The sequence below is a fragment of the Geospiza fortis genome, unplaced genomic scaffold (assembly GCF_000277835.1).
Source record: "Geospiza fortis unplaced genomic scaffold, GeoFor_1.0 scaffold25, whole genome shotgun sequence".
In the NCBI taxonomy this organism is placed as follows: domain Eukaryota; kingdom Metazoa; phylum Chordata; class Aves; order Passeriformes; family Thraupidae; genus Geospiza; species Geospiza fortis.
Genome location: NW_005054423.1, coordinates 324,527 through 347,308, shown reverse-complemented (window position 1 = coordinate 347,308; position 22,782 = coordinate 324,527). Strand labels below are relative to the sequence as shown.

General features: G+C 38.8%; 1 protein-coding gene across 1 annotated transcript in view; it reads right to left on the bottom strand.

The window, feature by feature from the left end:
• ZNF704 (zinc finger protein 704) overlaps window positions 1-21,388 on the bottom strand; it is a 69,695-nt gene extending 48,307 nt beyond the window's left edge. The window contains exon 1 of the mRNA XM_005426749.3: window positions 21,142-21,388. Within this exon, the coding sequence (XP_005426806.1) occupies window positions 21,142-21,368 (227 nt within the window). The 5' untranslated portion in view covers window positions 21,369-21,388. The remainder of the gene's footprint in view (window positions 1-21,141) is intronic.
• Window positions 21,389-22,782: the final 1,394 nt, after the last annotated feature.

Genomic DNA, 22,782 nt, shown 5'->3' with positions numbered 1-22,782 from the left:
AATGGGGGGAGAAAAAAAAATCCTGCTTATCCTTTTGGGAATGGCAGACATGCCATTCTCTAACAACATTGTGGAAGCAAATAGAGAGTTCACTCTTTTGTTTTGCACTGATGCTTGTTTTTATTTAGTAGGAGCTCTCCTAGGTCTTTAAATAATTCATAATGCAGTGCCTGTTGTTCAGTTCAAGGAGGGAGCCTGGAGAATGTTAATCAAACCAGAGATGAATTGGCACAGCTGTAAATGTGCAAGGCCCCTCCCCGATGAGCTCATCCCCGAGCAGTGCAAATGAGAATGACATCATGCTTGCCAGCCGCGGGCGCACTCACACTGCTCCCTGTCTCCTCCTCCCGCACAGGACTTCTCCTACTTTTTTCACGTGGCTTTTTTCCCCCCGAAAGATCATTAAAGTGATACAAGTAGGGAGAAGGAACAGAAGCTGGAGGACCTGCATTAAAATCCTGGGGTTTGTTCTCTTGTATCTGTCACAGGTCCAGCAGAGACAAGAAAGATACATCTTTCTATTTAGAGAAGAATGAAACTGCGTAGTTATCAGTCCAGCTGAAAAAACACTTTAAAAACATTAGAGACATGCCTTTGAATAAGATCTACAAGTACTTCACAGAGTACCACTTCTACTTGCTTTCTTATAGAGCATGCAATTACATGACCTTTGGATCACAAAAGCACTCTCAAAACTAGGTCTCAAAGAGATGTATTTGTAAAAGAAAATGTTCATACAGCCATGCTGCTGGAATCTCTCATTTCTCTAACCCCGTTTCAATTAGTCGTCAGACACTGAAGGCACAGATATAAAAATATGCAACACGGATGAATAATCAGAACCTATTAATCGTGGGTAACAGATAAACTGAACAGTTAATAAAAAGCCCACAAAAATAATGCATGGGAAAAAAAATAGTCCAGGAACAATTTTGATACAAACCTGCAGAAATCCAAGGTGTTTTCCTATTTGTCCATGAAGAGAAGGGCTAGCTCCATTTGTTTACTTTTATGAATATGTTAGCCGAGGTCCATAACAAGCTTAGTAACTTCAAAAAGTACAGTAAGCATTAATATTAACAAGGTCATTTAGGTCTATTTCATACTCTTCAATAATTAAAGTTATTATTTACTGGAGAAGTTTATAAAATTACTGATTGCAGTAGAAAGCCCAGCTCAGCTGTCTGATGCAGCCAGCATACCACTCAATGAAACTAAATTGGGAACACCTCTCAGTCTCATAGCATTCACTAGTCTGGTAAACAGCCCATGCCAAGATCAGGTTTCTTTCCTCTCACTAAGGAGATACTATATGAACTCCCATATGAGAATACAATGGGGAAGAAATATAATCTAGGGAGTTTTAAACCCTATCATCACACATTCCTCAGAAAACACATAAAAAGTATGCTTTCTGCAATTTTGAAATCTCACTTTTTTCCCCCTTTATAAAAATCCTTGTAACAACTGAAGTCAACATACCCAAAGCTATGTAATTTAGTTTTAACATGCAGTATCACCTTTTAGTCCAGACCAAAACCAAGTTTCTGCTTCCTGTGAGAATGACAGAATGTGGCTGCAGGAGGTTTACAGGTTTGCTAATTTTATTTCCAAACTCCTGGATTTTCTGTGCCTCATGTTGCCTGTTGAACTATGCTCCCTAATATCCATAGTTTGAGGAAAGAAACCAGGCACATAGTGACTCTCAGTGATGTCCGAAGAGCTTTGCAGACAGCAATACAGAGGTGAATTGAAACAGGTCTCAGAAGGAGAAGAGTATAGCTTCTTAAATGCACAGGAAAAATAGAAAATGAGAAGAAATCAACCACAGACAAACTGCAGAAGCAGCACACCTGACAGTGATGAAGGATGCAAGGCAGCAGGATGCACCCAGAAGTCATTAACACGTGGCCTAAGCCAAGATAAAAGATGGGCCACAACACAAGAGGTCTCCCAGCCATGCAGGAATCACGGCTGCTCCCTGGGGAACACAACTGGGATATTTCCAAAGTCATAGAAATGTTTGAGAAGCGCTTGAAAAAACAGAAGGAATTGGTTAGAGGAGGGTTGGAGAGGAGTTGCAGAGGGGCAAAGGACCTTTACAGCTTGACACAACCTGCCTGGTGTGAAAGCAGAGGAGTAAAATGGTCCAACTCTCAGGTTAGAGGACTTTTTTAGCTTAGAGAACTTCAGTACTACAACTTTGCATAGCATTTTTAGTGTTGAATACAGTGGTGTCATTCTGGACTAGGACCTTTTTCAGATATCAACAGAAAACAAAATTGAAGAGGTTCTTTGCTCAATAAACTGTGAACTAATTCTTCCATTAACAAGCAGGACACCTTGTAATTCCAAACTAATACAAGTCCCAATTATATTTTTATATATGAGATTAAGAAACCCAAAATACATACATCCAGAAAATAATAAATGCATTAATGAACCCATACTTTAGGTATAGACTCTGGGACATGTACAAACACAGGATGCCACAAACCAGTGCCTGCACAAATGCTAAGGATCTTTCTTCCATCTCTATTCCAAAGAATCCCGCCTAGCAATCCTATGTAAACGGCTGCATATTGATATGCTCAAGATTTCAGAAAATGAGATTTCAGCAGAGGAAAAAAAGCCAAAACATCCCTTCTGATCCAAGTGCAGATTTTGAATCTTGTAAACAGACTCTGTATTATGAAGAACTGGAAATCTCCCATGTTAGCATCAAAGTCTTTGGCAATTATACCCCAAATCCAAATTCTGTAGCTTCATTCTACCTCAGTTTGAGGAAACATATTTATTCTTCATATTTACTCATAATGTCAAACAGCTTGTACCCCTCCCTTCTCCAAGCTTCCCCCCTGCCTCCAGCTCCCATGTGGATGCTTGGAACCTGGACAAAGTCTAATGAGAAACTTTAGAAAGTTTAGATGAAACAACAGATTGTTTGATCTCTCTGTGCTATCACTCTGCCCCAGAAGATGGTAACAAAATGTGCCAGTAATGCCTCTGCTTAAAAAAAGAAATTTTAGATTTGTACTTCAGAAAAAAACCATTTAACCTAAGCTCTTCCACATTTTGTTTCCATCTGCACAAAGCAAGTGTTTAATGCAATCTGGTGACTAATGGCAAAAAGTTTTAGCCCTTAGTGCTTGGTAAGTCTCTTCAAGCAGAAAATATATACATGAATTACAATATGGAAAAATTCTGTTGACATAGAAGACTTTTTATTTCTGTGGCTTTCAAAGGAGATCCAGAATGACACCAACTTGGACAATCAAAATGATAGGTGCACTTTCATTACTTGTTATTAATCTTTTTAAAATAATCTAATTCTGTAAAAGTTATTCTGAAAACCTGTGGAATTATAAAACATCTTTTCTGGGGACTGTGTACAGGCAAATGCAACTTACAATGGTTTAAAGGATGGTTTAAAAAAACCTTCCAGAAGTACCATAATTGCATGCAAAACTTGCTTATGTGGCTTTTTAAATAATGGGATGTGTTAATTTACATTTCTTTGATCTGCATAACACAAGCTCAGAACCAAGGACTGCTGCCAGTTTCTCACAGGCAGGGATCTAATCCATAAGATGCAAGATGGGCAGGTGCATCAATGCCAGCTGCAAAAAAGAGGCATGCCCACAACCAGAAGAGGGAAAACTGTGGTGTAACGTCAGGCAGAAGTGGCACTTCAAGGAATATCTAAAGATCTCTGGAAAGATCTGGTTGTGCAAGCCATGGAAAACACACAGCTGGGTACAAGGGAAATATATACAGAATATGCAAGAAAAGGATTTTTGGAAGAAATAACCAGAAAGACCTCAAGAGCTATGATGGTTAGATATAAACAGAAGTGGACAGCAAAGAAGGACAATGAGCAGAGAAAGGGTTATGTGCAAGTGGAAGTAAAATCATGGCTGAGAACAGAATTTTCACCCCAGTGTAGCTTCCAGTGGACTAGGGTTGTGAAAATGGGAATGAACAGATCCCCAAGAAACAAAACATGCAATCTGTAGGACAAAGCTCTAAGAGACATGGAAGCTCCAGCAAAGGTGCTGAAATGCCAATGGGCAGAGCAGAAGGGCACCCTGGCTAGTGCAGGATTTCAGAAACCATCAGAAAAGACAAAATTGCACCTTCTCACTAGACATTTCATTTTTCTGCCTATACAGTTTCTCTTCAATGTGCTAGTGAAGCACTATTAAATATTACTAATAAAAGAGCAAAGAGAAAATCAGCTCAGTTCTTGTGCTGGCCTGGTTAAACAGGAAAATCACCAGTTCACCAAAGCACAGCTCTATGCAATGTAAAACACAATCAAGTTACTGTTGGTTCTAAATATGATTACTCTCCATTTAAATAGCACCAACATCATCAGGAGAAAGCTTTCTCTGCTCTTCTAAGCTCTGCATGATCCTAACAGCTGTAAGAGAACGTTCATATTGGTTAAATGCAGCTTTTCCAGTTTCAATAAGATAAGGCAATACTCTGTTTGGGGGATCACCATTACTCCAAACTTAATGTATCTGCTGCTAGATAAACAACTGCAGGACACTAATACACTACTTCAGACCATCACATCAATCATTTACCACATTCTCTTCGGCTGACTTATCCCTGGGTTTTTTTGCTTAACAGCAGACAGTCATATTTCAAACACAATTTTGTTTTCTTTGTCTCAGAAGCTTCTGTTATGTGGACTAAAAAGATGAGTTTATCTAATGAGATTAGAGTCTTTTAAGCATTTTCATGCTAGTCCATCCTTATGATGGGATGCTTAATTTGGAGAGTCTTGTTGTACAAAAGCAAAGCACTGCAAGAGACCAGCAACATACAGTGTAGGAAGCACTGATGCTGTAACAGAGCCACTTCTACCACTGTGACTGTGACTGACATGGATTCTGTAGTACTGTTTATTTATATAGGAAGTATATATAAACATATACTTTTAAAATATGCACACATGCTCTGCACCCCATTTTAACTTTCCCACTTCTAGTATTTCTTCATGTAGCTTAGGTTGATAAGTGCGTAATTGCTGAGAACAGTACACAGGCTTGGAACCCCCCATCTCATAGAGACAGAGGAATCATCCAGCTCATTCCTGTGGCTTGAGCTGTGGAGAATATCAAACACATGAACGTGTATTTTCTTCCCAAAAATCTAATCTCTATTTACTTTTATGTTTGGGTGAGGTGCAAGGGTTGGTGCCACAGACGCTAAGCTCTTCATAAAGTAAGCTACAATGAAAGAATGAATGATGCTTTTATTCTGCTTTTAAATCTCAACTGCTATGAATCACATTCTTCTGTTTGAAGACCAATATGACTGCAAAATGGGCTTTAAACCAGATAAAAACATAAACGTCTCAGTTCTTTACTGTCAGACCACTGTTAAAATTTGCTATTTAACACCTTGTCTGGACTGATCAGAGAGACTGGCAATAACCTAAAATTGCAATGGTGCAGCAGGACAGAGAGTCAGAATGTACTGCCAAGGCTAGCAACTCCCTTGTGTCAACCTAGACTGTTCACTTAGCCCATCATTTTTAGAAAGTGGAGATTCAGTTTGATAAACTCATGTACAAGTCTCACCACAAAATGCCTGGAACAACTGCAAGTCTGGAAGCTCAGCTGCTTTAAAACCACACTTCACATAATTTGTGTAAACACCCAAAGATAAAAGATTTTAAATAAATAAACATCATTTTCAGAATACATGCTTTTGACCATCATTTGAATCCAAACACAAGAAAATAAAAAGTAATTTAACACATAAGAGAAACCAAGGACTTTTCCAAGGTCATTTGGCATAAAGGCAGGAATGGCACAGATTTTAAGTATGTAAGCCCTCATGTGGAGTAGAAGGTATTTTGCTTTGTGCTTGGATCAGAGGTTTTTCCCTATTTTTCAAGTCAACTTTGAGGCAGAATTTTGAACAATGGACTTTAGATGGGAAGTGTAATTGGGGCATAAAAGTCAGAAAGAGAAGCTGGCTGTTGGGAATTAAAAGAAGGAGGAGAGCAGGGCTGGCTGTCAGGAAGTCTCCACTTCTAATCCTAGTACAGTCCCTGCCTTGCTGGACAGCCACTTCCTCCTGCTGTATTGCTTCTTGGACATCTTTAAAGTGGTTTTGCTTAGTGTTCCCAGTTTAGAGCACATTAGTGTCTGTACAGCACTGAGTCATAAAAATGCTGTACGAAGAGCTATTACTTTTACTGTCAACACAGTTGCTATCCTATACACACCAAAGCAGACCTTTTCCCCTAAAACACTCATTTTTCTGTGCATGTCTGAAGTTCAGTTAAAAAGCAAAAAATTATCTCTCCTAAATCACACACACATTAATTAGCTGTGCTGCAGTACATAACTGTGTGCAGACACGGACAAGGGAAAATAAATGGGAAACGATTCGCAGCAAATGGAGTTAGTAAAACAGCCATTCTCAGAGCAATTAATTCTGGGAGGACACGAGTTTCAACTGCATGATGCACTTGAAAACACCTGGGTAATGGTCCTTCACTTTTAACACTGGGTCATCTGCTCAACCATTCCCAGGTCTAACTTCAACGTAATTCCCACAGAAGACAATCAAAGTATTTTTGGATGGGGGGAAGGGAAAATAGAAGTGATCCTTGAGACTCATCTAAAATAGGGACTTCTTGAACTGATGTTCACAAGGCTTTACAGGTATGCATATATATTGATCTGTTCTATACACACATATACACGCTTACATAAACGTGTGCTTCATCAACACTGTTTGCAATCTGGAGTTTGTCAAAACCTATCTCGTGCATCACTACTCAAACAAATAGTAATCAAGTTTCAAAGCTGCACAGATGGATGGTTGCCAACTTCCCTGTTCCTCCAGAGTGTAAAATAATGCTTCTGCTTTATACCTGCTGTAAACAAACTGTGTTCAAAGCACTGAATCCTCAAAGCAATCCTCCCTCACTCCAGCAGCCCTATGCTGTTGGGAGCCTACATACATTTTAGGGGGGCACAGAAGCAAGGAGGTGGGGGCAGAAAGCGCAGCTGAAGCATACTAGGCATCATAAAAAAGAGACTACTCAGTTTAAATTGCAGAACTAGCAGTGGTGATAAGATTACTGCTTTGCAAGTGAACAACAAATATGCCTTCTCTAAACTAGATCTCATGCCATTCTTTGGTGGATAGAAGTGCTTTTCTTGGCTTCCAACCATACATGAACTACAGCAGATTGGGTGAGGTCCAAGCTGTGCCCATACAAGGCATCAATGTGGAAAAACAAGGGCAGGATTCAGTTTTCAGAACAGGTTACTTGTATCATCACACTAAAATGCCACCAATCTCACCTGGTTATTCTACTCACCAACCTCATACAGGTACTGAAGCAGCGCTGGAGCTCCTCTAATCCTCTCCACCACTATTTTACCTACTATGTTAAAACTGGAGAAAAGAGGCAGAGGGGGAAAAAGAATAATAAAACCACAGAAAATACAGATGCTTAAAAGCATGACCAAAAAAATTCCTCATGAGCAACACAGAAACCACAGGCATCTTCAGTTCCTGCCTGTGCTCAAGGGTTTCTGCCACTGTGTGTCTGTGCTGATTGCTGTCAGTCTCATCCCCATCCCAACCCATTCCAAATCTGAACCCCAGCTTCCCAGAGGGTGCTTCAATCCCTTGCCCTTGGTAGAAGGCCAGAGCCTGAACATCTATGACACAGTGAAATGGGATGATCACCCATGGGATGCTCATTTTCAACTTTATTCATGCAACCTATATTAAATAGTAATTGCATATATGGTATCACTTCCAATATGTGAAACAATGGCAGAGAAAATAAATAAATAAATAAGGTTATATTGTTTCCATGCCCACTGGGGCATGGGGAAGAGGCAATGCATGCAAAAACAATGAAGGTTTTAGCTGTAATTGGAAAAAAATTACAGCAGAAAAAAATATTTAAATCCTGGAACTGACTGCCCTTCCAAAGGACAACCTGCCAACAGGTACAGACTTTGAAGAACAGATTAGACAAACAGTTATCAAAAGGGGTAAATAATACTTATCTTACACGATCTATATGCCCCATGGAGGATTTTTAACCTATGGTTATTCTATTCCAATGTTATAAATCATATTATGCCAGTATCTATCATATCTTCTAAACACATCTCTGAGGCAACAGTATTTAAGCTACCAGTGTAGTAAGTGAGCAATTATTTGGCATGATACAGGAAATATGGCAATACACCAGAAATAAAATATGCAGTCATGCATATCCTAAGCAATAGAGTTTGGGCATATTTTTTAAACAGAACTTGGTATGAGTTTAAGGCTGTTAAAATCTGTTCAAATATTTTCCATTAAAACAACATCAATTCTCTCTATCAACAAGGCAAAGCTCTGCAGCAACAACAGAATATCCATTCTGCCATCAAGATAAACTCTAGCATAAAGAGTTTACTCTATGCACATACACATGGATATGTTCCAAGGGAAATCTTTATCAATTACCACCTAGATTTCTGTAAAGTCTTTTATCCATAACCTTTCTCTGCAAGTTGGGTACTGCAGATGATGGTCCCACCTTGCTTTGCTTTCACTGAAATCAACTGGGGAGGCTGCACAGCAGCAGAGTCCCTTTGCTTCAGCAGAGAAGAGCAGCCCACTTCACGTACACTGTGGCACTGCTCACTCCCATCTCGAGCCTTTATTCCACAGGTAGCTGCCCTCCTGAGTTACAATGAACAACACTTCCCAATAGCCCAAAAAGGGCCCAGTTTTGTGTGCTGGGAGGAAGCAAGGTACCCTTAAGCCCATAGAACATAATTTCCATAACAGATACCCACTCACATTTGTGCAGAACTGGCAGACTGGCAGGCTCCTGTCATTGTCTAGAGATAACTGTGTGTGTTTTGTCTCAAGTATAGCGTGAACAAACCCAACTCATTAGACTTAGCAATATATACTGACAAAACTGGTTTAGGAACAGAGGAAATTAGCCATGTGTTCATAATGGTTGTTCTCCAGGCTTTTGGCTGTCTATCCTTCACTTGGCTTGTGTGGCTTGGTTTGGCATTTTTTAGTTTGTTGGTTTTTTAATATTTGTTGTGTTTGTTTGTAGTTAGAAAGATAAGCTTCTTCAAAGTCAAGTGTTTTCTTTAGGTTGTACTGTTTACAGAAATTGGAAACAATTTGTCCCTCACTGCTTACATAAAGAAAGTAATGTGCATGTTGTTTGTGGCCTCACCACAGGCATTACTCAGCAAATTTTAATTATCCTGTTGGTGATTTAATGTTGTGTAAAAACATATCCTAGCATGTATACACATCTGCCTTGCTTATTAAAATCTGTTAGTTTTGGCTAGCTCACAGACATGAAGATACTTCTCACCAACCAAACAAGATTTTGAACTTTTGTCTGTAGTTCACTGCTCTCTCTCAAATAAAACTGGGTATAATCATATACCAAATGCTAATTATTTCATGAAAACAGTAGCAAAAAAATTACGACTGGGTTCATGTATGTAGCTAGCCAGATTTGCTTTTTCTCAGCTACTTCCTTCTCTCCATGAGCTTGCACAGCTCTCAGAAGCTTCCTTCACAATGTGGTGGGGCAGGGAAAGGTTGCTTGGATATTTTTCCAGGCACATAAATACAGCTAGTGCAAAATGTGGAAACTATGTGATTCCTTAATAAGCATAATACAACATATTCCATACTTGGGTTTACAGAATACATCACAGAAGCATAAGATGATTGGAGGTGTATCTTTTGTAGGGGAAGAAAAAGATTTTCCTCACTGGAACTGAAGGGAATGCTTTAGAAGAGTGACCATGAAAAATGTCAAGTATTTCAAAGAAGGTGAGGTTTGGAGAGTCGGTGGTGGTCTTAAAGCGGTTGCTAGGGAAGAAGCATAGCCATGGATGGAACCTGGGCAGGGCAAGTGGGAGGAGGAGAACACACAGTGAAAGGTGGGAAAGGAGGAGAGGTTTGGAGAATCAGTGGTGGCCTTAAGGGATTGCTAGAGAAGAAGCATCCCCACAGATGGAACCTAAGCAGAGCAAGTGGGAGGAGGAGAATACACAGCAAAAGGCGGCAGGCTACAGAGCACAGTGAGCCAGATCTCACAAAGCAGGAAGGCACTCTAGGCCAGATACTTTCTGAACTCCCATGATATCAAGGGATACATATAGCTCAGACAAGCTTTAATTTTAAAAAGTATGTAAGAAAGGCAGAAACACAGAGAATGGCTAAGTGTTTGCCGCCAATATAGGAATGAACTGAAGGACAGCTTGTTCTCAGTTTTGAAGTCCAACTGAAGATTTTATCTTCCATATTTGTTTCTGATACATTTGTAGCAAGTAAGCAAGCTATCCTTCTAAGCCACTGAGAGGCAAGTAACAAGGGTCAACAGTACTTTCAAAGGTACTAATGACACTGAAGTACTGCAATGAATTGCAGCCCCGTTATAAGGGTTGTATTTTACCAGGCATATAGAATAAAAACTACCTAGGAGTCAGCATCTCCCCGGCTGTACCCAGGCAGCCCCTCCATCTTGGGGGGTGAAATGAGGCCAACATCTCCAACTGCTCTGGAGGCTTAGCTGCAACCATGACTGAGGGGCAGCAGCTGCTGAGACCTCCATCCTTGTCCCATAGAAGGAAGCCACAGACTGATGGGTAGCACTGGTAGGTGGGACATCTACTGAGTCATCATGGTTTCTTTCACAGCAACTGTGTTTTTCCCTGGCTTTTCAAGTCCAACTCCTCACTGCAGAATGCTGTCTCTCATATTCCTCTCCCATAATAAGGACAGGAAAACTCAATTAACACTGTGAGCAGTTTGGATGTCTGCACAACAGGTTGCCAAAAAAAAATCCCAAGGGGAAAAAAAACCCAACCAAAGATAACTAAGAACATTTGTTGCATAATGTAATTCAAAGCTTCTATCTGTAGGACCAATAAAATTCATGTTTATTATGTCTTAAATCAAGATGTAAAAGCTTGGTTTTGAACTGCTTTAATGTTAATGATTTATTATACATGCAATACGTATCTAGTTTGGTAAGACTCATCCTATACATTCAATGCAGATTTTCTCTTCAAGCTTCTTACTGAGATCAGAACATAATAAAATTGTGCATTCCCCTGCTAATAATTTATTCAGAGATTAGCAAGAGAGTAATGTATCTTCCTTTATAATACCCTGGATTTCTGTCAACATCATCATCAAATATGTACCACAAAATACAATAAGTGTAACCACAAGCCTTTTTATATGACATATTTTAAAGAACTTTCAACATTGATTAGATCTTTACTACAGCTGTTATTATTCTTGTGATCTAAAAGTACTCTAGACAGGTACTTGAAGTAGAAACATTAATTTTGAAAAATTAACTATCAGGAAGACATTTCTCTAGATACTAGAGATGAGCACACAAGTATGTCACCAAACAAACGCTTACCCCAAATTTGAAAAAACCAAAAGTGTGTGTGTGAATACACATCCATGAACATATTATTTAATAGCTACTCTTCACTAACTGTGAGAACTACTCATCTGTAATCTTGGAGCCAAAGGCCCAGTGAACCCCATAAAAGCAACCACCGTTATATAAAATAAACTAAGCTGCACTGAGAAGCAAGAGATAACATAAACATTCCCCATACTAACAGCCTTTCTATTAGAGAGAAAAGAACAAATCATCTAGTCCAAGAGGGCACTGACAACAGTCCATGACTTCAGGATGCAGTTGTGAGGAGTTAAGCAAGGAAAGAGCAGCCAAAACATTCTTTCTGAAGCATCAGCACAGGCTTATAAGGAAGTGACAGCAAACCTTTCTTTCACAGACACTTTTCATTACAAAGAAATTTCAAAACAAGCCCAGCACACCCTCTTCATCATCTTCTCTCTCCTCATCCAGCCAAGTGAGAAATCTCCTCACACCAAGCCATCAGGTGACAGCACAGTATGTGGCACTGTGTGTGTGTATAGGAAAGCACTAAGTGCCTTTTTTAACACCTTATGTCACTGCCTGCCTTCAAGGGAGGAACCAATTGGACATACACAATGAAAACAAAAGACATGATCCAAATTAACATACACAGCAGGGAGCATAAGCTTGGGAACACAGGATGGGATGAAAAATGTCCTTCACATACAAGATTAAGACTGCAAAGTATTTAACACAGGTTTTCCTGGGGAAAGCATTACCTAAACACATGCTCTACACTGCATTATAAAGCTGATGATAATGACAGTACATCTGCTACTCGTGGAAATATCACCCTCTGTTCTTCCTCAAACAGCCATGACATTAAGTTTTGGGTAACAAACCAAATCAAATTAGGAGCAGCAGTTACAACAACTTACAATATAAGAATAATTTACTAAAAGCATCAATTGGCTGTTGACTCCATTTACCATCTGGAATATTGCCATTACTATAAAAAATACATAAGTCAACAGAGCAGCAGCCTCAGTGCAGTATGCTGCAGAGGACAACTATTTCCATAGGATAACACAGCTCAGTTGTCCAGCCATTTGTGGGCTTCTGGTAGGCCCCTGGAGAGAAGGAAGGACAACACTCAGATATCTAGAATTTAGTAGAATGTATAATTAAGGAAACTCTGCTACTGTATTTTGGCAATTTTATTCTTTACTTTTCCCCTCAGTTCCCCAAGGAGGCTATCACATATGCAGCCACTAAGAGAGAAAGTTTTATCCCAATATAAGAACAAACAAATGTTTCTAAACACTGGTTTTATGAGAGCAAAAATGCATTTGCTTGGGAATGTTAAATATTTTTAGCAAAATTTCTAATCTAATTTCATTTTACTCATTTGATGGAAGAGCAAAGAAGCAAAGTACTTTGGGATGAACCTTCTCTGCTGGGACAACTAGTAGCAGAAATTCTATATTCTATATTCTAAGCACAGTTTCCCCCCAGTCCTCTGAAGATGCTACTACCTCTGTTCTGGTCACTGGGTACCAAGCACAGATGGGCTGAGGTCACAGTATCAGATCACCTGTAGGAATTCTGATGGCAGAATTTAAAATAGAGACCCAAGCAAAATTGCAAAGCTGTTTATATAATGAGCTTGACTATCATACTTGAAGAACATAGCCTATTTTTTATTGTTTGCTTGAGAAAACTGTTAAACTTTTGCAAGTTTCCAAAGAGCAGCTGTGTGTCCAGGTATGGAGCTAGGCTTTCCACACATAGCACAGGTGTGGTGCAATACCACACCATGTTACCCACTGCTGCTTCAGTTACAAGATCAGATGGCATCTTTTTTGAAAGACTAACAGCTGATAAAAATTTGTAGAGGCTTTATGCAGACCTTGTGTATCTAGCAGCACTTGTTTCACCATTTTCTCAAATGATCAGGGATTTGAGAGGACAGACTAGAGTTATAGACTATATTAAGCTATGCAGATTAGTAAAACCACAAGAAGATGGGGTTCTGCTTCAAATAAAAAAAGCCCTTTAGAAAAAACTAATTTGCACACATATACTAATCTAGATACTGGTATTTTTAAGTGATTAAGTGCTCTCTTTTTTGACAAAACCCTTATTGTCACAAAACCTGAAGTAGTAATAGGCAAAACAGGTATCTGATGCACATAAATAATAATATAAATATTTCTTATAGTTATTAATAAAAGACATCTTAAAAAAGCCTTTCTTCTACACAAACCACCTATACAGCTAACACACCACATGAATAAGAGTCATAGGAGTTTCATTGTAGTGTAGTTGTCTTAGGGATATAAACAAAATATTTGTAACTCCTCATACATGCAATGGAAGCATTTATATTACTATAAATGGAGAAAAGCAACACTTCTCTCTCTCCTTTTTTCAAAACGTGTAAAATGAACGTTTTCATGCATATGATGTTAATTGAGTTAAGACAAAAACTTCTAAATATATTTTACAAATAACTGTCAGTGATATGACTTCTGTCAGAAAGAGAGGCTTTGTTTTTGATGACTTCAGTGATACAACATTAAACACTGAAGAAACTAGAATATTTTAATTTTACAGCATTTAAATAAAATTATAGCTATGAACATAGCTATGATGTGTGTAATCTGTGTATATATATAAAGTAGCCCATTCTTGCACAATTTTCACAGATACACAAGTCACAAACCATGTACTCATTGACTTTTTTCTTTTTCTCAGCACAGATGGCATTTCAAGAGGAATTTTTTTGTGCCACAGCTAACACAAACCACAAAGAAATTACTCTTATTGAATATTGCCTGCTGTTGAGGAGTGTTTTGAAATTACACTCCATTTTTTAAGGGAACTGAAGAGCTGAGAACAAGCCGTGCATTCACATCAATGGCTAACACGGAGAGCAGCAGGGCTGGCTGAATGCAGCTCTTCACCAACCAGCTCCTGATGGTTGCTGCAGATTAGGGACACATTTTCCCTCTGTGCCACTTTTGAAGAATTCATTGAAATTTGCTTCGTAATGAGATCACTGTCTGTTGGCAACTTCCATCACACAGATAAAATTATGCAGCCTTTTGTACTGGCTACCAGTAGAAAAAGATTTTTAGGAGAAGTAGGAGTACTTCAACAGATGAAGACAGACCTTCAAAGCAGTGCTTTGAATACAGGATTTCCTAGAGAAATGGGAAACTTATTTATATGTGTATATTTATACACATGCACAATCAAAGCCTCCATCTGAAGGTAATAATTGCCTAAAATAATACAGACTCCAATATCAGGCTGTAGAACAACCTAGCTTTACCACACTCAATTGAACCATCAAACTTTCACACATTGTATTTTTCACTGGCTAGCAAGTCCACAGTTAAAAAAAAATGGAAACTAACACTGGCCAAAAATCCAGATGGGCAAAGTCACCAGCTGGTGTTAAAGTTCCCTCTTCTAACATTAATACTATGGAAACCTGGGAACAATGAACTCAGAAATGATGAACAGGTGCTACAAAAGGTCCCACCAAAGAGAGAGTCAGTTTTTCATGAGAAGTAAGCTTCAGCTGTATCCTTGTTAGGTCTATTCCTGTTAAATCACATCCTGCTCTCACAGAATCAATTATGGTAAACCAGGCCCACAATCACACATAGTTGCCATTATGCCCCATTGTGTTACAATCATCATCAAATATGAAACATTACAAGTAAAGAACAGCAAGAGCGTGTTTTTTTATTCAGGAGATTAATATTCCTTATGCTTTAAACATAACTGGGAAAAAATACCTCAAGAGAAATGTTAACTAATCCAAAATTTGTGCTTTGAAAAGAAAATTACACTGGCAAAATCCTCCTGGGTAGGCCATCCAGCATATCCAAGACAAGTGATGAAAATAAATTGTACTGGTCAGATAACTGGTTCCTCTAGAAGCTGAGACTGATTGAACATGATGGTCGTGGGGACATCAGTAACACAGTCAAGTATGAAATATCTTGCAAGTGTCAAATCTGCACACAGCACAGCACAACGGAGAGAAATGGGGGAACTGACAAAAGGTCCACTGAAAAATAAAGATACATTATGCACAATTTCAGAGCAAATTTTTCCATCTGAGAATGCTACACCTCTTTAAAGAAACAATCCTATCCAGCATATTGCTGTGGTGCTCTGGCAGTGGGGACTTCTGAAGAGTAGTGCCTGAGTCCATACCACCAGCTAGGAAATACAAGCTTATTTATAGCAAGATTACCCCTCCCAGTGGTCAGCCATGCCCAAAATGGGACAGCCCCACTCTGCTCCCCAGAGCAGAGTCCCATGTTTGAGACTTGACATCTCATCACTTGAAAGATGAGTTTACACCAGTTTGCAAGCTGTCAGGAATGCTGTCATCTGTCTCAACATCATGAGAAGCTGGTCCAGCTATCATGGCAACAAGCACTATGCACACCAAGGCAACTAACCTGAAGATGGCCTTCCAGTACCTAGAAGGCACCACACCATTTTGTAGCAGACAAAATGGCAAGCAATTTACTACCATCAATATTAAATATAAAAGGTTTACTGACTGACTGGGTAAAATTCAATCAAGCTGCACACATATTTAACTAAACAAGTGTAGTAAACAAAGCAAAAATTTACTACTTCAGTAATTCACTGGTGTATGTTTGGAGAAGCTACTTTTAAATGCGTGGTATTGTCAACTATCAGATTTTTTACAGAAGCTCTGAAATACAGGAATCATACTGGGAATAGTTTTTGTTATATAAAACCAACTGTTATCAAAGTTTCTAAGTAGCATGAGTATACAAAATGAAACTTAATAAACAGGAGCACTCAACCTACAGTACTGTGAAAAAATAGGAGAAAATATCACACCTCCATGAAAAGCTATTGGCCTAGCAGGGAAATTCAGAGGGCTCAGAAGCTCACAGAGCTACAGTCAGTAACTCTGAAGCACAGCCTGATTTCCTTGCCTTTTGTTTTCACTCAATTAAGCTGAAAATCCTCAGCAGCCAACAAATAGTTGATGCCCTCTGAAGCTGCCCCATCAATCCCCTCAGCAAAAATTGTGAGAGATCCAGGAAAGAAGCTCCCCCAAGGAAACTGAGGACTTGTCTAAAACAGATGGAGAAAAATAACAAAAGACAATCTCTGAATAAACACCACCTCTGGATAAACAGAAAAGCACATCTTGATCTTCCCTCTACAAGCAGATTGGGAAGTCCTTCCAGTGAGGTTATCATAGTTAAGCAGATACTGCTTTTGATCTTGAAGTCAGGCTCCTGGAGAGTTCTGTCTATGAAAATATGCAAATGTTTCCATTGGAATGCATGGTGCATAATCCATCATGCCTAGCAGGCCTTACAGATCAACAACACACTCTAATCAGAAGGCTGCCCAGAGCTATATTCCTGGAGAGACCAGGCAAGAAAATCATTTAGGAATGAAAACACATCACCATCTGTACTATTTCTTTATAATGATAGTCAGGAAATATGGCTGAAATTCATTTTGTCCCAGCTTTCTGTAGCTATTGTACAAAGACCTAAAGAGACAATGTTGGAGAGAATTCCTAGAGGTATTTAATTTACTTTATTTCAATTATTTAATATATTTTTCCATTAAATTATAAACTAATTAGAAGATAAAATATAGGTACAGAAATAAAAATTATTTTCACAGTAATAGAGCAGCTTTTTTAATATAAAAGCATCAGAAGATAGCAAAATCCAATATATTATTGTCATGGCAAATGTCACTCCTTAACAGCAGTAAAACCAAAGAGCACACCAGCTAGGGTTTATTGCACAATAACTATTTTAACACTCTAAGGAAGTCTTTAAGGAACCGATGTTTAGCTGTGGCTTGTCCTTTAGCAGCACAAACTATGTAGAAAAAGTTAGGCAGTTAGAAAATTTATCTTTTGTTCTTTTCTTCAGAGACAACAGAGTACAGGAGGGCTGGGGGAACGAGGATGATATATCAAGAGGATAAGACAAATTTCACAATATTTTGAGGTCACCTAACAGAAGACTAATAAAAGAAAATCTGTTGATTTATTCAAACACACCCACGCATCACAGGGGTAGAAGTGATGCGTGCCTAGTGCCTTCTGTAACACCTGAAAAGACCTCCTCTGACACTACTGCACTGAAGTTCTGAAGGGTTTCCAGCTACCATTGGTCAAAACACTTCAGTCTTAAAAGGCCTTCAACACCACCACCATTTTCTGACATTTATTCTCACAACTTACTCAAAAAAAGGAAACTTCATCCCCTGCTCTCCACCAACCACCCTTCTATCCCCCTTCTTCCAAGAGGCAGAATCCATTCCCTGTGTACCTGGCCTGCACAGGGTCCCTCCTCACATCCTCACACCCACAGTATCAGAAGTCCAGGCTCTTTCATGTCTTTCTTTTTGACATGCTTTGGAACTATGTGTCCATGATGGTAAGTAACTGAAGAAAATACAAATGAGCAAGAAGGTCCTGTTAACTTCCACACCTCTGCCTACTGGGAACATCCTCTCTGATTACATTTGACCTCTACAGACATAGCTGTCTGAAATAGTGGCAAACCTGGGCCTGCTTCTGCCCACCAGACAAGGCGATCAGTCCCACAGCGACACCGCTCTCTTTTTACAAAATGGCCTTTCACTACTCAGATCCATGGATCTGACTGTGTTTGACTGCTGCTGTTTGAACTGGAGATCAACCAAAAGTGTATTTTCTCTTTTCTACAGATAACATCTCAGTTGTCAGAGATAACTGCAGTTCAAAGCCAGACCACTTTTTCCAAGACTGCAGCTCTTTATGCATAAAAAACTGACAATAAACTCAATATTTAAAGGAAAAATAAAGAATTCAAGTTTCCTTATTATATCAAATAATCCATTTGCTCAAGCTGAACAGTTTCATTTATGCTTATCTGCATTTCAGAAGGAACACAATTTAGCTCAGATAAATTTTGTTCAAAATGACCAAGAGAAGAAATCTGAAAAGGGAAAGAATTAATGCTGTTAACTGCCATTTCATTTATTGCATTCCAAAAATAAAAATCATTATGAAAAAGTCATGCTGTCGTCCTGCCTTAATCCAAAAGACACTTCCAGTATAGGACATAACATAGAGAGAAACATCTGTAGTATCTTCACAAGATGAAATAAAAATGTAAACAACGAACTTAAAAATTTTGCATCCAATGAAATATTTATTTTACTGTAATTTCCATGCACCTGACTACCAGGCACACAAAACACTAGGACTCAGTTAGGATATTTTAACATTTCTAAAATGTCAGAGTCCATAAGCAATAATGAAAGTCCTGAAGCTGAATGCCTCCAAGAAACATTATGCTGGTGTTTTGCTGAACTGTTAGTTATTTTAGATACAGTCCCTCACAAAGATTTGCATTCTTGTTCATTGAGATCCTTAAAACAGCTAAGAAGGGATGGCTTTTGTTTCATTTTGTGGAAAAAGTGAAGTAAATTTATCCATCTCTTAACAGCTCTTTTGCAAACACTTCTTCAGAGCTCTTTTGGACATACTCATATGCCTCTGCTAATAATGAATCCAAAACTTTTATAAACTTCTGTCTCAAAATCACTTAAATATTGTCATGGGTTTAGCTGGATACCGCAAAATGTAATCTCGTCCTTCACTTTGGCATCTTCAAAGTGAAATGGGTTCTGCTCAGTTCCACTAAGGTTTTAAAACAAAATAAATAACAAGTTTCACTTTGACTTATTACTACATAAGCCCTCTTTACAAAATAAAAAATTGGGGTTTTTTTGTAAAGAGGGTATATGTAGCAATAAGAAATTAAGACCATATTAAACCCCTTATTTGTCCCACATAATTGCAAACATTATCTGATTAATTCAAGATGACCTTTCACAAGTGGGCATAACAAATCTGCAAAGGCAGGTGGATTTTCTCATCAGAAGAGACGACAGTCGACCCAATGAGTCCTGCCAGGAGGCAAAGGAACGAGGAATTCACCCCTGGGGAACTTGCAACTCTCTCAGCACAGTCCTAGACAGAAGACTGGAAGGGGCCTAGAAAGAGGCAAGAAATGCATGGAGTCTTCTTGGAGAACGTGACTTAGAGATGAAACTGTGTTGTCGAGGAAGAGAGACTGGGTGCTCCCCTTCATTACAACAGCAAATATTTAAGAGAATCTTCAAGCAAAGGTTTAAGTGTTCTTCCCGTCAGTTGTGGACAAATGGCCCAATAATTCACCTCAGCTTCAAAGCAAAACTTGACCTTGACTGGAAATGTGTAGCAAAAATGACCAACATATTTATTATGCTACTGAACATAAATTCCAGGTTTCTTTCCTACTTCATTCTTTAATTCTGCTAATGCTGGGGTTCAACCCGCATGTCTGAAAACACACAACAATGTAACACAGTAATTTTTAAGCCCCTAACAAAATACATGCAGATGGAAAGAACAACTTTAGAAGACACCTTTATTTCTTATCATCTTAAGTATCCTGTGCTCAAAACTGGTGTCACAATTAGCCTTAAGAAGGCATTAAAGATGTTTATTCATCCTCTTTTCCAGCTGATTGGAGGAAAAATATTCATCCCTCCAAGGAAGGATGATCTTGTAGCTACAGAAAATGGGGGCTTGACTACTACTTCAAGTAGATTATCTGCATGAAGTCACACAAAAATGCACTTAAACCCTGTACCTTAGCAGCCTGAATTGTTAAATGGAAATGCTAACATATGTTTGAGCAGAAGGTTAGCCTAGGTGACTTCCTGAGGTCCCTCCTGACCTACATGTTCTTTTGATCCTATTTGCTTTGAGACACACAGGATGAATGAGAAGGGAACTCAGATATTACAAGGTTGATTACTAGTGAAAATCTCAAATAAGTACCCTAACATTTTCAAGGTTGTAATACATAGCTTTTTACTACATATATATGGGGGGAAAATCCTGTAAAATGCTCATGGACTCAGTGCAAGAGACACCTATGACAGCCAGAGAAAAACATCAAGCGATCCTGCTCTGGATGATGTGGTAGAACCTGCTGGTTATGTTGGTTTTCAGAAAGCCAACAAACTGAAAAACTAAACATCTGTTTTGACTACAAATTTTTTAAGTAGCATCATAAACTTGAAAGGCCTTTTACTGAATTACGTGCAAGTAAATTTACCAGGCAGATTAAGCAGAAATCTTTACAGACAGACTGATGCTAACATGAAAAAGCACTTGTCATCTTGCAACACAGAATACCCAATGAGTATAAAATGTCTGCAAGTATGACAGTGAAAAATTTGAAAAATAAATTGCTAGCAGGTAAGATGATTCTGTGTCTAATTTAGAAGATTACTTCTCAGGGTGAAGCCGAGTCAACAATCTCTTCTTCTTAAGATACATCCTCTTCCCCAAGTACCTCAGCTGCAGCACATTCTAAAAGCAAAAACAATGCAAAAGCAATAGCAAGTCCTACTCTACAGATGCTCTCATTTTCTGCTACTGGTGTTTTTCATTTCCCGGCAGATCTCTCAAATAGGAATGTTGTGATTGACTTTGGACTGCCTGGGCACAAACACTAGCCTTAGCAGCTCATAGTGCTGCTTACCAAACTTGTATCTAATGTTACATTAAAAAAATGGCAGGGAAGAAAAAGGAATAAAGCTTAAAAGAAAACACAACAAAAAATCAAACTCACCTTGCTGGAGGCACATCAATATTTGAAGAAACAACCTTGCGCTTCTGTTCCAGAAGACAAACAGAACGAGTGTTTTCCTTTTCATGCTCATGAGCTCTGTTAAGTTTTTTGGTCTCTGCTGTTTTTAAATCTTCCTCCTTTGTGGTGAACAGGAGAAACTGTTGGTCTGGCAGTTTTCGACTGATGTCACTTTTTACATCCTCCTGTTGAAATGCATGGAAGGTCATTTCACGCTTGATGTTGGCTGCCTGAAAAATTGAAAGCAATTATTAAATTTTCCTTTAATTCACCTAAAATGGGAAACAACCCACTACCCACAGGCATTTGCTTCTAATTAATTATTTTAATTAGTGAATACCATTTTTTTGTCCTTCATAAAATCTGAAACTGCCATTAATTTCTCCAAAATGACTAGCCAGGAAAATAAGCAATTTTTGTCCATTTGATAAAGCTATCAACCTCTTTATGTTAAATCAAAAAGGTATTTGAATTAGAATGTCAGAAACCAGATTAAAAACAACATATCTTTAATGCACACACATCTGTGCTGCATAGCTATGCAAAAGAAATCCTAGCTGCCTTCCTCCTAAAATGGCAGGAAAAAGAAGTCAGATTTTTTCCAGATTAAACATAACCAAAAAATTAAAGTGCTTCCTACAGCCACATACTGGATTTTTTAAAAGCTATATTTGTAAATAAAGTTTTTTCCCAGAGCAAAAAATAATTTCCTATGATCCAACTCATCTGCCAGAAGGCAAAGGGGAGCAAGTGATGGCAGCAGGATCTCTGTGAGCAGGGACATACACCCAGGAGCAACTCCAGGTTGTCTCTTTGCCAGCACTTCCCAGATCTTCTGGTCTGCCACTTCCCACAGACAAAGACTTCCCAAGCAAACAGGTGCCTTAGCAAATACACTCCCACTCTGGAATACAATGTGCTGGTATTTATAAAGCAAATTACTGCAGAGTTGCAGGGAAGACCCTGAAAACTCATCAGAACCAAGCCACTCCATCTTCCCAGCAAGTAAAACAAAGCACAGGACCTACATTTTCCTATGAAATTCATTCCCTGGACAGCTACACTTCCATAGTTTCACAGGGGCACACCTATCTGTGAGGTGACCCAAACAACCAACCCAAACAACCAAGGAAAATATGGCCCAACAAAGTGGCAGCTTCTCCTGCCTTGAGCAGAGGTACTTCCACACCACATGCACTTGCTCAGAGAAATCCAGGTGCCTTCTAGAGCTGGCAAACTGAATTTTAAAATATTTGTAAATTATTGCTAATCATCACATTGGAGATATCCAAGCTGTACTGTCCTCAGTAACAGCACCAATAAACTGAAATTCTTATGTCAACTCTTCCAACTTATTCCTCCTTTTCATCATCCAAAAAAATTAACCAATGTATTTGTGTATATATTTATGTAGTAAAATATATTCCTCTCTCCACAGATCTCTGTAGATTTCAAACCTTGGCAGTTACAAGAATGGTACAAGCAATTTTAAGTTCACAGGAAAGATACTTGCCACAGTAATTTTGCTGTATTCTGTAAAGTGTATCACATCATTAATGCGTAACTATTTAGGACTGATGATTTAATCATTTCTAGTGCTTCCACTGAGGGGCGTCAAGAACA